Genomic DNA, 14,558 nt, shown 5'->3' with positions numbered 1-14,558 from the left:
ATGGAAAGACACCTGACATTGGGCACCTGGGTGGCTCAGTCAGTTCAGCATCCAACTCTTGATTTCAGCTCAGGTCACGATCACGGTTCCTGAGTTCGAGCCCCATGTCAGTCTCTGTACTGGCATTGCAGAACCTGCTTAAGATTCTCTCTCTCTCTCTCTCTCTCTCTCTCTCTCTCTCTCTCCGCCCCCTTCCCCTGCTCTCTTCTCTCTCTCAAAATAAATAAATAAACTAACTAAAAAAAAAAAAAAAAGAAACCTGACACAAGTAGCAAATGATGGAAATATTAATATACAATCAGTGCAGGGAGAATGAAATCATCATGATGGATTAGACCAACCATGACTCATCCCCTAGGACTGATGATGGGATGGCTTCCCTTGAAATACATGGTCACATAGAGAAGACCTAAACAAAAGCAGCATTCCCTTAGGAAGAGGGACACAGGAGAATGGATGCCAAATAAGCAATCACTCACCTATTCCATACCCACTCCATAAATGGAAAAGTTGCTTCCTCTCTCATCCCAACCACTTCTTATCTGTACAATGAGGTGTTTGGGTTTTATCATCTGCAAGAGCCCTCCTAGCTTTAATCCAGTGGATCATCCTGAGATAATATTAATATTCTTTACAGTACAGCATAATGGTTCAAAACATGGGCTTCAGCGACCGTTCTGGATTTGAACCCTATCGGCTATGTGATACAGGACATGTTAGTTGGCCATTCTGAGCCTCAGCTTCTGCAAATTGGGGATGATAATATCTACTTTGTAGGATTATTGAAAATTAAGGTAGATAGTGCTTGTAAAATACTGAACTATGCCCAAATATGGTAGCCACAAGATCACTTATGTTGTTAAGGATTTTGAGGTTTCACTATAAATGTTCCAGGATTTTTATGAATTTAGCAGCAATTTTAACAAAACCAAATTACATGTGGACAAGTAAGAAGATAAGTTTTGAATAACAAATAATCATTAGAAGCCATAAACTGTTCAGGTCATGCATACAAAATACACTAAATTTTTTTTTCTAACCATGGTTTTTAGCAGGTCAAATTCAGGAGAGAAGCATTTGGGAAATTCTGGATGTAGTGAATTAGAAGCAGTTGGATAAGAGACTGACATCAGGATCAAGTTATAGTTAAGACCACCCTGGGCCCTCTCTCCTGGTCAGCTGAATTTGGAAGGGGGAGAGAGGTAGGACTGAGGAGAATGGAAGGGAAGTGTATCATTAATTGGAACCTCAGACAAGGAAAAAAAAAAAAAAAGAATATTCTGTGTGTGTAGAGGTAAGCAGGCCACCCCCAGCCTCGGGGAATCTTCTGAACACGCATGGAGCTGTTCTTTCTCAGGAACGGTGCCCTGCAGTATGGTGCATCCTGGTCTGTGCAGTAGCAAACTGCCATATGATGATGCTCACCTGTGTGCATTTAAACAGCAGTGCGTATCCTTGTACACCAGCCGGCACATTTGTCTTGAACAACCTATGACAGAATTTCAGGATGTCTCCCTCACCGAACCCAAAGGCAGAATATAATTAAATGAAACCAGTCTTTATCTCATTGGCTGAGCTTGGGCTCCTCTGTGAAGGCCCTCTGCCTGCTGGATTTCCCTTGGCTCAATCCATGAATTTCCACCTGCTTTTTTTTTCCCCAAGCTTTCAGAAAAGGTCAGAAGAAGGAAGCATTTACGTAAGTGCTTTGCTTCCCATACCTTTTGCCTCAAATGCCGTACATTGCTGGGCTGTGATAGTGTGGAAACCAGGACCAGCCCTGAAATCGGACAAGCCAGATTAGAAGCCTGCATCTACCATCAGCTTGCTTAGGGCAAATCACTAACTCAGCTCAATCGTAGCTTCTTCATCTCTTCAGGGGCTTCTTGGGTGGAGTAAATAAAATAGCGGTTTAATGAACGTGTCCCACCTCCTTCACCACCCAGGGGGAGGAGTTCTGCAGGGTACCTCTCCCGACAGGTGCCCTTGAGGAGGACATTCCTTCGTTTACCTCTGGCCCGACTCTCCATTTTCCATGTCCAGTCCTAGTCTACATATGTTGCCACAGAGTAATTAAACACCCTTTCACTCCGAAAAAATAACCTACTTTGGCTAGTAAGCGATACGGTCACCTAGTAACACTATATGAAAGCTGCGTTTTCTTCCTATTTCTAGTAATTGGACATTAGTATTTCATCCCCTGTGAGGACTTTGATCTATTCACCTCCCATCTCTTGGCAACCCCAGAGCTGTCTAGCTGCAGTCTCTCTGGAGGATAAACTCATTTTTTTTGGACTTCAGGGCTTTATCTGGTCCCCCAGAGTCACCTAGAAAATCGCACGTCCAATTCTGCCAACCAGACTCCAGCAATTCTCAAAGGAACTTTAAATGACCTCAGAAGTTTCTTCACGATGCTCCTAGCACAGTTGTGCCTACGCTCACAGTAAACTTATTGTCCATCAGTTCCACTGGGGAAAACGTATGGCAGACTTTAAATTCCTCCGTTTTCCTTTGACTCAGGAAAAAAATGTAATTTTTTGGTAAAGTCACTGAGTGAACTTAGAGTTCCAGGGCAACAGTTTTGTAAAATCTGTTATTTGCAAACTAGGAAAAGGAAGTCAGCAGATCACAGTTTAGCAAACTCCCAAAATTCTCCAAGAAATTATTAAGGTGTATAATGATACCTTTTTTTCTTTTGAGATTCAGCGGGGGAAGAGCAGAGAGAGAGGGGGACAGAAGATCCAAAGTGGATTCTCACAGAACCTGATGTGGGGCTCAAACTCATGAACCACGAAATCATGACCTGAGCCAAAGTCAGATGCTTACCTGAGACTCAGGTGCCCAATGATACCTTTTTATTAAAAAAAAAAAAAAAAAAAGTTTCTTTTATTTAAAAAAAATGTTTTTTTTAATGTGTATTTAATTTTGAGAGAGACAGAGACAGAATGTGAGTGGGTTAGGGGCAGAGAGAGAGGGAGACACAGAATCCGAAGCAGGCTCCAGGCTCTGAGCTGTCAGCACAGAGCCCAACGCAGGGCTCCAACTCACAAGCTGCTGTGAGATCATGACCTGAGCCGAAGTCGGATGCTCAACCAACTGAGCCACCCAGGTGCCCTCCCCAAAAAAGTCTCTTTTAAATAATGGATTGAGTAAATAATTGGTTTTACCTTTTAACCAACTGGAAACAGTAAAGAAGGAAGAGGAAATAGTGATCTTGGCAGAGAATGGATAGCACTCTCAAATAGTCTGAGAAGAGTTTTCAAGAAGACATTTGCAAATGTATGGGTTAAGGAAACCAACAGAAATAGTAGTGTCCCAGAGCAGGTGAAGTGAAGGAGTCATTACCACATCTAGGCTCAAGGGAAAAAATGGAGAGAGCCATTCCTAGAACTCAGGAGTAAGGGATCAAAGGGGGTTTTCTAACGGGAGCTATAGCCTTTGGTGAGGGACATAGCCAACCAATGGTGACCTGGCTGGAAGATGGCCAGAGAATAAATACCTGACCTTAGTTTCCTCCCACCTTCTCATTTTCCACCACTACCTTAGGTCAAGGGAGCCTGTCAATGTGGTCCACAGAGGACCTCCTCAGGGCACAAAGCCCAGTGAGAAAAGGTGGAGAGTGTTCTGGAAGGCCAAAAGAATGTACGGCACAGCCCCTGGTAGCAGACAAAGATGGGGATGGAATAGCTAGGGGAAAGTGCCTGCAGCCTGACCGTCTGAGAATGTGTAGCTTCTGTACCAGAACACGGAGGTCCAGCCTGCAGGCAGACAGCTCATGCCTTGCCCTGGTCAGAAAGGAGAGAGTACAACCAGGTCCACTGGAACAACACTGGTCTTGGGAGCCAGACCATCTTAGCTCTGCCATGACTACAAGGAAGCAGCTTTATGTCTGGAAAAGTTACTTAACGTGTCTCAACCTCGGTCGAAGCCCTATCTTCCCGGATTGTTATAAGGTTTTCTGCCTCTGAATCCAGGTGTCTCCTTGTGTTGTTATATGTGGGAAACAAATACATACTAAGCAGGAAGTTGGACATTGCCATGAAAGGAGTTCCATCTCAGGAATTCAGAGGCCTTGATTACATGGTATAAGGAAACGGAGAAGTAAATTTTGGAGCAGTCTAAAAGCAAATCATTGTACTTTTTGGTGTTTCTGAATACCAAGGAAAGTGCACCATAAGAAACTTGCCACCATTCCATCCTGAGCTCATCCTCAACTTGACTTTCACTACATCCCTGAAATTTCTCCATCCATGGCCTTCCCAATCCTGAATGTCATCTAATAAGGAAATCACTTAGGTTCTCTTAAGCTTGTTTCCTCACCTTAAGATTGAGCTGCGTAGCTTGTGCAGCTTAGAGAATGCTGTGCTTCTCAAGCTGATACATTTAGAGGGACCCTGACTTAACTAGCTGAAGAGGTGGGTCCTGGAAGAAGGACAGGGAACTGACTGGCCTCCAGTCTGGGCTCTCTATCTCTGACCACCAAAACGTGCATCCCATATAAAACTTTCTAATACTGTTCACGGAGAAAACAGAGTTTTCTCATGATAGATATATTCTTCCCTCTATTAATTTTGGGGGTGGGGGAAGAGGAAAGGGTTAGTCAACTAGAACACTGAAACCCAAAAAAATCGCATGGGTCACATCAAGAAGCTTCAATGCCGGGGTACCTGGGTGGCTCAGTCGGTTAAGCATCCCAACTCTTTTTTTTTTTTTATTATTTGTTTATGTTTGTTTATTTATTTCGAGAGAGACAGAGAAAGTGAGAAGGCGAGAGACAGAGAGAGGAGGAGAGAGAGATTCCCAAGCAGGCTCCACAGTGTCAGCGTGGAGCCCGATATGGGGCTTGAACTCACGAACCGTGAGATCACGACCTGAGCTGAAACCGAGAGTCAGAGATGCTTAACCAAATGAGCCACCCAGGCACCCCAAATGTCCCAACTCTTGATTTCAGCTCAGGTCATGATCTCATAGTCACACACACATCAACCAGGCTCTGTGCTGACAGTGCAGAGCCTGCTTGGGATTCTCTCTCTCCATCTCTCTCTGCCCCTCCCCTGGTCTCTCTCTCTCTCTCTCTCTCTCTCTCTCTCTCTCTCTCTCTCTGTCAAAATAAACATTAAAAAGAAGAAAAAGAAGCTTTAATACTGGTCAATTTTCTTTCCAGTTTATCTTTAAAAACCCAAAGGAAATAGTATGGGGGTGGGGGAGGGGTGAGTTTCCATGCAGTCTGTTCTGCTCTTGACAACTAGGTCACATCTCAACAGCCTCCTGCCCCTCTCATCCCTACCCCTTCCTTTTTCAATTTAAAATGTCACTGCTATTCAACCTGATGAAAGTTATGGTGAGGCAAGGAGAGTTAATGACTGTAGATTGCTTTAAATTGAAAACCCGTGTATGTCGGGAGCCACCTTGACAGCTGAGTGCTTCCCTTGGAATAGCCTAAGTAATTAAGTTTAATATTTAAGCCAAGCATAAGGTCAGATGGAACCTATCCAGGTAGTGCTTTCTGGAAACCTGAAGAAGCACAAAGCTCTACGTGTGTCCTTTTATGATGTGGAGTGGGATTGCACATGAAGAAAGGGAGGCCAGTCTCCGAAAGGCCTCACTTTCTTTTACTCTGCTACCAGAACGGATTCATTCATCCAGCCAGCCAGCCAGCCATTCATCAGCAAACATGTACTGAACTCCTGTGTGCCAGCCCTGCACGAGGTGCAGCTGATGCAGAGATGAATAAGAAGCCAGAGGCAGGGAGATAGATCTGCGAACAAACCCCCTACCCCACACCGTCACAGGGGCGGCAGCAGCAGGAGATATAAGAGAGAGAGGTAGCACAGGCAAGCCTGTGAATCACTCATGGAAGAGGAAGAAGGAATCTGAGAAGGCTTCCTGGGGGAGGTAACCCTTGTAGCAGGAGGAACCTTCCAGTCTGAGCATGAGCAAGGCACTGAGGCCTGGGAAAGCAATGCAGTTTGGCCCCATCCTCCAGAGACACTGCACCCAATCATGCTGGATGGACACGACTTTATGCCCTTTTAGTGGTGCCCTCCTCGGGGATTCTGAAATCACAGATGGCCACCTTTCCTTGTGTTCTGCCTCATAGCCCCCCTGCTACCCAGGAGAGCAGGGGTATCTTTTAAAATCTCCATATGGAAGGCAGTCTGAAATAACTAAAAGACTTTCAGCTCCAAAAGTAGACATACTGAGGTTTGATGCCCTGCTCCATCACTGTGTATCCATGCAAGCCATGCGACTTCTAAAACTTCAGATCCTTACCCCCAAGCTGGGGATAGATAGTAGTAGAATCTCCTTATAAGTAGTGAAATATATTTAATGAGCTATTTTCAGAAGAATACTTAGCTTAATAAATGTTCGCTCCTCTTTCCCTAAGTATAGAGCTACGTGTGCAGAAGAAAAAATATGTGGTAAATAACAAGCACATGCAAGAAATTACAGTTGGTGCACCCTCCCCTTTGGACCCATCTCCAAAAAAGCAGTGTCAGGAAGTATAAGCATCTTATAATTACAAGCATCTTACAATTCCAACATAAAGACTCTTATGTATTAGTTACATACGTTATAAAACTGAAGACTGTTTTACTGGAGGACTTGAGAAAGACATGATTCTGGAATTTTCTACCTTGTAAGTGCTGGATTAACCAGCTATTATATCATAGTATTCCTTTCTTCAAAACCAGCTTCTAGACTTGAGTGGGGAAACCTGAAGGTAGTTTATGCAGATCATTAAGATGCACTGAAATCAGATGTTTAAACCAACAGCAGGAACTCTTTTTCTTTAAATGTGGTCAGTGGTTTTTCAAAGTGCGGTTGCTGGGCGGACAGGCTGGAGACCTACCATTCTCCCGTGTTGTTTTCCTCTCACGCCACATCTTCACAAAGGTAGGGCTGTTTCTCTGTTGCTCTCTGCTTACAATATATGACAAAAGTTTTGAATTTTACTACAAGGAAAAACTAATTCTAGCGAGTGCCCTCTTCACCCTTGCTAATGACCAAGTAAACAGAGCTCTTAGAATAAGGGTCTCCTCCTTTATATACCAGAGATGCTTGGGCATAAATTATAGCTGGGACCAAATACCGTTAACAGTTTTTGCTTTTCCCCTGGTTATGTTCCATAGACTCATGAATATTTATGAATAGTTATTTACTATGCAACCAAAAGGTATGAATAGTGCTCAAACTGGTTAAGCTACTGTGAGAGAGTCTTCCTTCCACTTTTTAAGATTTCCACACACTGAAATCTATAGGCGAATCACATGAAATGAGACTCCTCCCTAATTATTCCCTGTGCTAATAAGTATTTGCTTCCACGCTCTAAAGATTCTGGCTTGGAAACAAAACAGAAAGCTTGGAAATGTGTGAAGATTGCCATCTAGTGGCTATGATGTGAAGTGTCACCAACTATCAGAAAAGCCATCTTTTTTGTTCCTCACCTTTGTTCCCAAGTCTAACAATGTGACAAATTGCCTTCACATTTCCTCTGTCATATCCAACGCCTCTGAAGACACTTTATCCCCATACAGCTGTAGGAATTGGTGGGATTTCAGGACATGCTAGATGACAAGGCAGCATCATTGGGGAGCCCAGGGACTCATAAATGTGCCCCTCTTATCACACATTATAGATGGCTTCCTGCAACATCTTAGCACAGGACTAGTCAGCCAGAGAAGCCCATACAATCACATCTGGAGCCTCGCCTCTGCTCCCTCCTTTCATCCTTCTATCTAGTAAGACTTCAGGCCTGGTGATATGGGTTGAATTGTGTCCCCCAAAAAGACACGTTGAGGTCTTAAAGAACTAATCCCCTGGTACCTCAGAACAAGTCCTGGTTTGGAAATAGGGTCACTGCAGACACGGTTAGTTAAATTGAGATGTGGTCATACTGTAGAAGCATGGCTCCTTAATCCAGCATGACCCATGTCCTTATAAGAAGACAGTTCCTCTGTAGAGATAGACACAGCGAGAACACCATGACCGTGAGGCAGAATTGGATTTATGCAGCTGCAAACCAAGGGATGCCAAAGATTGCCATTAAAATGGCAGATGCTCAGAATAAGCAAAGGAGGAGTCCTCTATGGCTCTCAGAGGGAACATAGTCCTGCTGACATCTTGACTTCAGACTTCTAGTCTCCAGAACTGGGCGACCATCAACTTCTGCTTAAGCCCCCGGTTTGTGATACTTTGCTGTGACAGCCGAGCAGACAAATACACCTCTCCTTTCATCTCCAGCGCCTCTTTCAGCCTAGCTGTTGAGCTGTTGAGCCGAGAGCCTAGCACAAGCTCTCATTTTCCAGACAAGCACATGTAGTGGTCCTTGGTTGCTAGCTGCTCTCCCAGCTGTCGGTCTCTCCCCTGTTCAGCTCACCCTTCACAGTGCCATATTAATCTTTCTAAAACAAAATTCTGATTCAGTCATTCTTCTGTGCTTTCAGCTACTCTTTCTGCGTCCTATAGAAACCAGATGTCTTGGCCAAACGTTCAGAACTCTTGTTGATCTGGTTCTGTCCATTTCACTTTGATATTTTATTCAAGTACTTCAGCCACACTGCACAGGTTGCTACTAACTCCACTCCTCCCTTTCCCACTCGTGTGGTTAGGGTACCTTTCCCCCTTGCCTTCATCAGAATCAAACAATACTTCTTACAAAGAAAAGTCTTCCTCCATTTGTTCCCAGCAAGAATGCTAGGAATTTCCCAATTTCTCAATTCTCTGAATTCTTATAGTTCTTGGCTCTTATACCTCTGATGACATCTTTTCCATCTTGTGTTATAGTTAAGTATAACTCTAATGCCTCAGTTCACTCAGCAGTCAGTAAGCTTTGAATAGGGACCATCCCTGAATGCTCTCAATGCTCTACATGTTGAAGAAACATGATTGGATACATGATGCCCTGTAAGGAATGATTGAATAAATGTTGCACTTTCTTCAGTGTCTAGGGAATAGTCAGACATTTCTTCACTTCATCTAATACCATGCTGTCCTTTGACTTCCCTGTTCTGGCCTCAGTGGCCTTTTTTAAGGTCTCCTACTTGATATGCTCCCCCTGCCCCAGGGCCTTTGTACATGTAGTTCCTTCTTCGTGGAACACTCATCCCTGCCTAGAACATCCAGTTAATTTCTTCTAATCCTTGACATTTCAGCTCGACCATCACTTCCCCAATAAAGGTTTAGTTTATCTTTCTGACCAGATCAAATTCCCGTTGTGTAAACTCCTGTGGCACCACAAATTCCTACTGTGTTACCTCTTACCTGCAACACTCACTGCAGGCACCCCTTTAACATTTCTGGTCATGGTAATTTGGTTAATGTCCATATTCCCTGCAAAACTATAAGCTCTGTGGGGACAGAGACAGTTGGAAAATTATCTGCTTTAGATCACTATTGTATGCCTGTCATATAGTAGGTGTTCAATAAACATTCATGGAGAAAACAAATGATGACTATAGCTGCATTTACATTTGTGTAAATAATCTATTAAAATTTTCCAGGCAAACCTAATGCAGGCAATAATTATAGCACCTATAATTTTTGTACCTACTATATGCTAGACCTTGAGCCTAATTCTTTATGTGCTCTATCTCGTTTAATCCTGAAAATGACGCTATGAGTTAGCAATCATTGTCCTTGTTTTAGAGATGGGCAGTGATTCAAATAAGTAACTCTGCCCAAGATCACAGAGTTGTTAAATAACAAAACGGTGATTGAAAACCATTGCCCATATTAAACACCATGCCAGAATTACAAAAGAAAATCAAACAATACCCTTGATCCTTTTGAATACACATGATAAACATAAAAGACTGACCAGATAGTGCTACATCCTTGCAGTCACATTATTTATTAAAGTGTAGATTTCTCAATAGCAAAGCTGTATATTTCTCAAGGGACTGTATCTTGTTTACCAACTAAAGACCCATTAGCTGGCACAGGGCCTGGCACACAGTAGGTGTTCGATATATACTTGAAAAAAGGTTTGTCACATCCTTGTGAAAAATAAACACATATAGCCAGGGCCAAACATCTGCTTTGGAGAAAGCAAATAAAGAAGGAAGAAAGGGAAAAGAAAGGAGATAGGGTACAAAAGGTATTGAGCACCTACTGAGTTTTGGTGTGCTAATGTAGATGGCTTTATTATTGTAGATGTTCTCTCACCTAAACCTAAAATAACACCGTGACACCATTATATTATTCCTGCTTTTTGCAGATGAGAAATCTGATGCTCAGAAAAGGTTTTAACCTCAGGGCTGAGTGGCTCCACAGTCTGTAAGGATGGGCCAGTATGGTGATTGGCAACATCACAGATAGGTGAAGGCTTCCAGGTCAAGGTCAACAACCACCTGTGAAGCTCCCAGAATGGCTGTGTGATACTGCTCAGAAACCCATTCTCCTGACTAACTTGGAAGATGAAGGTTTAAGTGAGCCACAGGACTCCTCACTTCCATTTCTGTTGGTTTTATTTCCCAATGTCAGTTATTTTTGCACACAACCATCTCATAGTTCTTTACCTGAATGTTTGGGGGGGGGGGGAATGGCTTGCTGAAATGGAAGTGCCATCAGGCTCCTGATTTCTTCCAAAACAATCAGTCAACCCTTTTAATTTACTTACTGCAATGAATGTCTGACAGTCCAGATCCCTCCACAGTAATAAACAGAAAGAGTAACAGTGAAAATGACTGAGGATAACAGCCAGAGAAAATTGAAACCATGGCACTGAGCCCCATAATAATGCCCGAGGACAGTGGCACAGTGGGGAACTCAACTGCACATTGACTAAAACCTAAGATCAGCATGAGGTTACATCCTCTGCAAGGCAGGAGTAGGGCACTTCTTGGGTGCACACTGAATTATTTCAGTGAAGTGGTACCATCTTCCTGATACCATCTGTTTGACCATTAGGTAACTCTTGTGACAATACTTCTCTTATGTAACATTTCTACATGCACTCCGTCATCTTTCTCTCAGAATAACCACATGCAATGGAGAAGGCAGTTACAATTACTATCACCGTTGTACAGTTTAGGACACGGAGGCTGGGACAGTAATGGCTCCTCTAAGGGCTCACAGCTAATCAGGGCAGAACAAAGACTAGAACTTGGTCTATTGAATTCTTATGCTCTCTCCACGACCCCTCACTACTTCCTAATAAGACACATAGAGGAATACGCTTACTAAAAGTTTCCCACATGAATAACTCCTTTCCAAGTGATGCCCACCAGGGGAAAGTTGGTGAGGGCTCTGTAAGGGTGCTTGATGGGCCAGTGAGGTTGGTCGCTGTGTTCCTCTAGCCTGCAATAGGAGGTCTGCAGGCAGTCCTCAAGGAGTGTGCTGAACCAGAGGAGCCAAAGTTGCTGCTGATAAAGTGTGAGAGCAGTGAGTAGCATACTGTAAAAGGTGCACAAGGGTGCTCATCAAATGACATCCATACACATGAGTGCCCAGGCCGCCGCTGTTCTTTAAGACCTTATCTCTACCTGCAGGCTAAATAGTACTGAAATTAGTAATAATAATAATAATAATAATAATAACAATAATAACAACGATAATGTTTTGTCATTTTGGGTAATATCAGCTTTAATCCTCATCCAGCTGTACAAAATGTATTATTAGCCCCATTTTACAGGTGGGAAAACTGATGTTTTTCAAGGTGTAAGGATTTACTGCTACTAAGTGGGCAGTTTTCAGATCTGATGCTGGGTTGTTCTTAGATTTTTTTTTCCCACCCTATCATGTTTCTTTCAGATGTAGTTAATTCAGTCAGTTGGGATAATAATTTAGTAAGTTAAATATTTTAGCCTACAGACCTTGTCTTTCTTTTCCTTAAGCTGTCTAGATCTTGTGGTGAGGTATTCATCCCATGGCTTTGTTTGTGCCAGTTTAAGCATGCTTGCCTCTAAAGTGTTATTTTGGCTTTACTTAAAGCACAAAGGAGGTGCTAACATTTTTTAAGTGAATGTTTGCCCCCTTCAGTTTGATTTAGTGGCCTGGGGTTCCCCCTCGTCCCTTTGAATCAAATTTGCTCTGGAATCATGTTTATTTCTTATGCATTTGGGATAACTGATGTGCTCCTAAAGGAAAAAGGAATATGGGGAGGGAGGGGCAGCGTGTGAGATTAATCTTTAACAGAAAGGACAAATCCAGTTTAAGCAAAGGGAGAAGAGACAGTGTAAGGGCCACTGTCACTCTCAAAACCTGCAAAAGGCTTCTCTGGGCACATTACAGCCATTCCCAAAGCAGGAGAGCCACCAGGCACCAGTTCAACAAAGATGAAGGCCAAGATGACGGATTCCAAGTAATAGAACGACCAAGGCTGTATTCTTGGGAACTGTGTCTTCTTGAAAAATGCCCTGAGTTCAGCATTGTGTGTACTCCTCAGGAATATGTTACTGCCTATAAGTGATCCATGTGAGAAATTATGTGTGACATCTGGGTGGTCTCTTACAAAGACCCTGAACCCCATGTCCTGAAACAGGTCAGTGACCACCATAGGAAGGATGTCAATTGTGGCTTCCCCTCCCCCGGAGAATTTAGGAAGTATGTATAACCACCAAGACTTTGATGTATCATCTCATTTAGACCTTACACGAGGCTTGCATAAAGAGCCCTTGACTGCTGCTCACTCAGTTATTTGATATGTATGTTTATTAAGTACATACTGCATGTCAGGCCCTGTGCTGGGGATACTGCCCCGTTGGAATTTACTTTCTAAGGAAAAGAGAGAAAGTGAGAAGATAAAATACTAGCAAGGGGGCTAGGGAGAAAACCACCAGTGGTGGAGGGAAGGAAGGAGGGCGTGGCATCCTCTCAGCCTTGCTGTGCTGGGCATCCATCCACCACCCCCCCCCCAAGCCCCCACACCTATCCCCACCCCGCTCCACCCTCCACTCTCTCCTACCCATCCTCCGGGCTTCTCCCCCTCCGCTCCGTGTCCCCTCCCCGCTCCCTCCCTGTTCCGTCTGGTCGTGGGTGTCCCGCGAGCCCTCCAAGCCAGCCTCGCCCTCCCACCGCGCAACTGTCCAGCCTGAACCCGCCCGCGCCCACCGCCCCTGAGAACGGGTGCCTGCATCCACGATGGGAAATGAAGCTAGTTACCCGACGGAGATGTGCTCCCACTTCAACCACGATGAAATTAAAAGGCTGAGCAAGAGGTTTAAGAAGCTGGACTTGGACTGTTCGGGCTCTCTGAGCGTGGACGAGTTCTTGTCCCTGCCCGAGCTGCGGCAGAACCCGTTGGTGCAGCGAGTGATCGACGTCTTCGACACCGACGGCAATGGAGAGGTGGACTTTGAGGAGTTCGTCGTGGGGACCTCCCAGTTCAGCGTCAGGGGGGACGAGGAGCAGAAGTTGAGGTTTGCCTTCAGCATCTACGACATGGATAAAGACGGCTACATTTCCAACGGGGAGCTGTTCCAGGTGCTGAAGATGATGGTGGGGAACAACCTGCAAGACTGGCAGTTACAGCAGATCGTGGACAAAACCATCATCATCCTGGACAGGGATGGCGACGGGAGAATATCCTTCGAGCAATTCAGTGCGGTGGTCGGAAACCTGGAGGTCCACAAGAAGTTGGTGGTAATTGTGTGAGCCTTTTTTTAAGAGCACCACCCACCAACTCTCACTTAACCTGTCTCTTTCAAGATCAGCTCCAGGCAGCCCAGCACGTCTCTCTTGACTTATTTGGAAGTGTTTCTCTTTGTGAAGCCACATTGTCTAACGTGAACCTCATGACCAGCTCGGTGTTATTAATTCTTCTCTCAGTGATTCAGGGTAACACCCCAGAGGAGCGTGGTGGGGAAAGAAAAACAAATGGCTTTTATAAACGTCTTTTTCTTTGCTTTGATCCAGAAACCAAACTATAAAGAGTCAAGAAGAAGTTGAAAACTTCAAAAATAAGAATATATACACTTCTTTGCCTCTACTTCTCATGCTTGTACGTGGAGAAAACTGCACAATTTCAGTCAGGTGTTACGTGAACTACTTTCATTTATCTGTGGTATCCAGGTATTTTTTGACAGATTGTTAACTTCCTATTGTGGCAGCAGGAATAAATATATTTCTCTTGGCTGAGCACCTTTTAAGCAGCTCTCTCTGGATAGGGAAAGCCCATCCTTCCCTTTCCCAGGCTGCAGCCCCCTTCCCATCTTCATCCAGAAATCCCTGAGCATGTCTGGAGGGCTCCTCCTCTCTCATTGTTCCAGCTCCTGCCCAGAGGCTGGTCTCAGGGCTCTTGTAAGAAATACTAAGCCTGGACTGAATGCCCAGCCCAACTATTAGCCTCAGTGGTGGTCAGTCTTTCAGGATGGACTACCCGCCCCCAATATTAAGTTTGGTTAAGGTTGCTTCCAGACAGACAGGGCAGGGACCTTCTTAGAAAGCTCTCACCTCCAAAACTCACCACCACCCACCAACCCCCAATTAAAGGGAAGGGGACAGATTCAGAGTCGTTCTTCCCACAAGGCAGAGTCAGTGAAGATCTCAGCTGCAGCGGGCTTCCCCTGGGATGCTGAAGTGGTGTTGCTCCTGGTACTCAAAAGGTGAAGAGATGGGCA

At 44.3% G+C, this 14,558-nt stretch overlaps 2 protein-coding genes across 3 annotated transcripts in view; both read left to right on the top strand.

Moving 5' to 3' along the window:
• GRIN3A (glutamate ionotropic receptor NMDA type subunit 3A) overlaps window positions 1-14,558 on the top strand; it is a 290,587-nt gene that overhangs the window by 249,379 nt on the left and 26,650 nt on the right. The window lies entirely within an intron of this gene.
• On the top strand, window positions 13,081-13,593 carry PPP3R2 (protein phosphatase 3 regulatory subunit B, beta). Its single transcript, XM_030292704.1, has one exon. It carries the CDS (start codon window positions 13,081-13,083, stop codon window positions 13,591-13,593), a length of 513 nt encoding a protein of 170 aa, XP_030148564.1.

The sequence above is a fragment of the Lynx canadensis genome, chromosome D4 (assembly GCF_007474595.2).
Source record: "Lynx canadensis isolate LIC74 chromosome D4, mLynCan4.pri.v2, whole genome shotgun sequence".
NCBI classification, from domain to species: domain Eukaryota; kingdom Metazoa; phylum Chordata; class Mammalia; order Carnivora; family Felidae; genus Lynx; species Lynx canadensis.
Note: the sequence above shows the minus strand (reverse complement) of the source record. Positions and strands in the feature narration are given on the sequence as shown.

What these genes read in the sequence shown, in the direction of transcription:
- PPP3R2 (XM_030292704.1), top strand. Translation starts at nt 13,081, where the DNA reads ATGGGAAATGAAGCTAGTTACCCGACGGAGATGTGCTCCCACTTCAAC.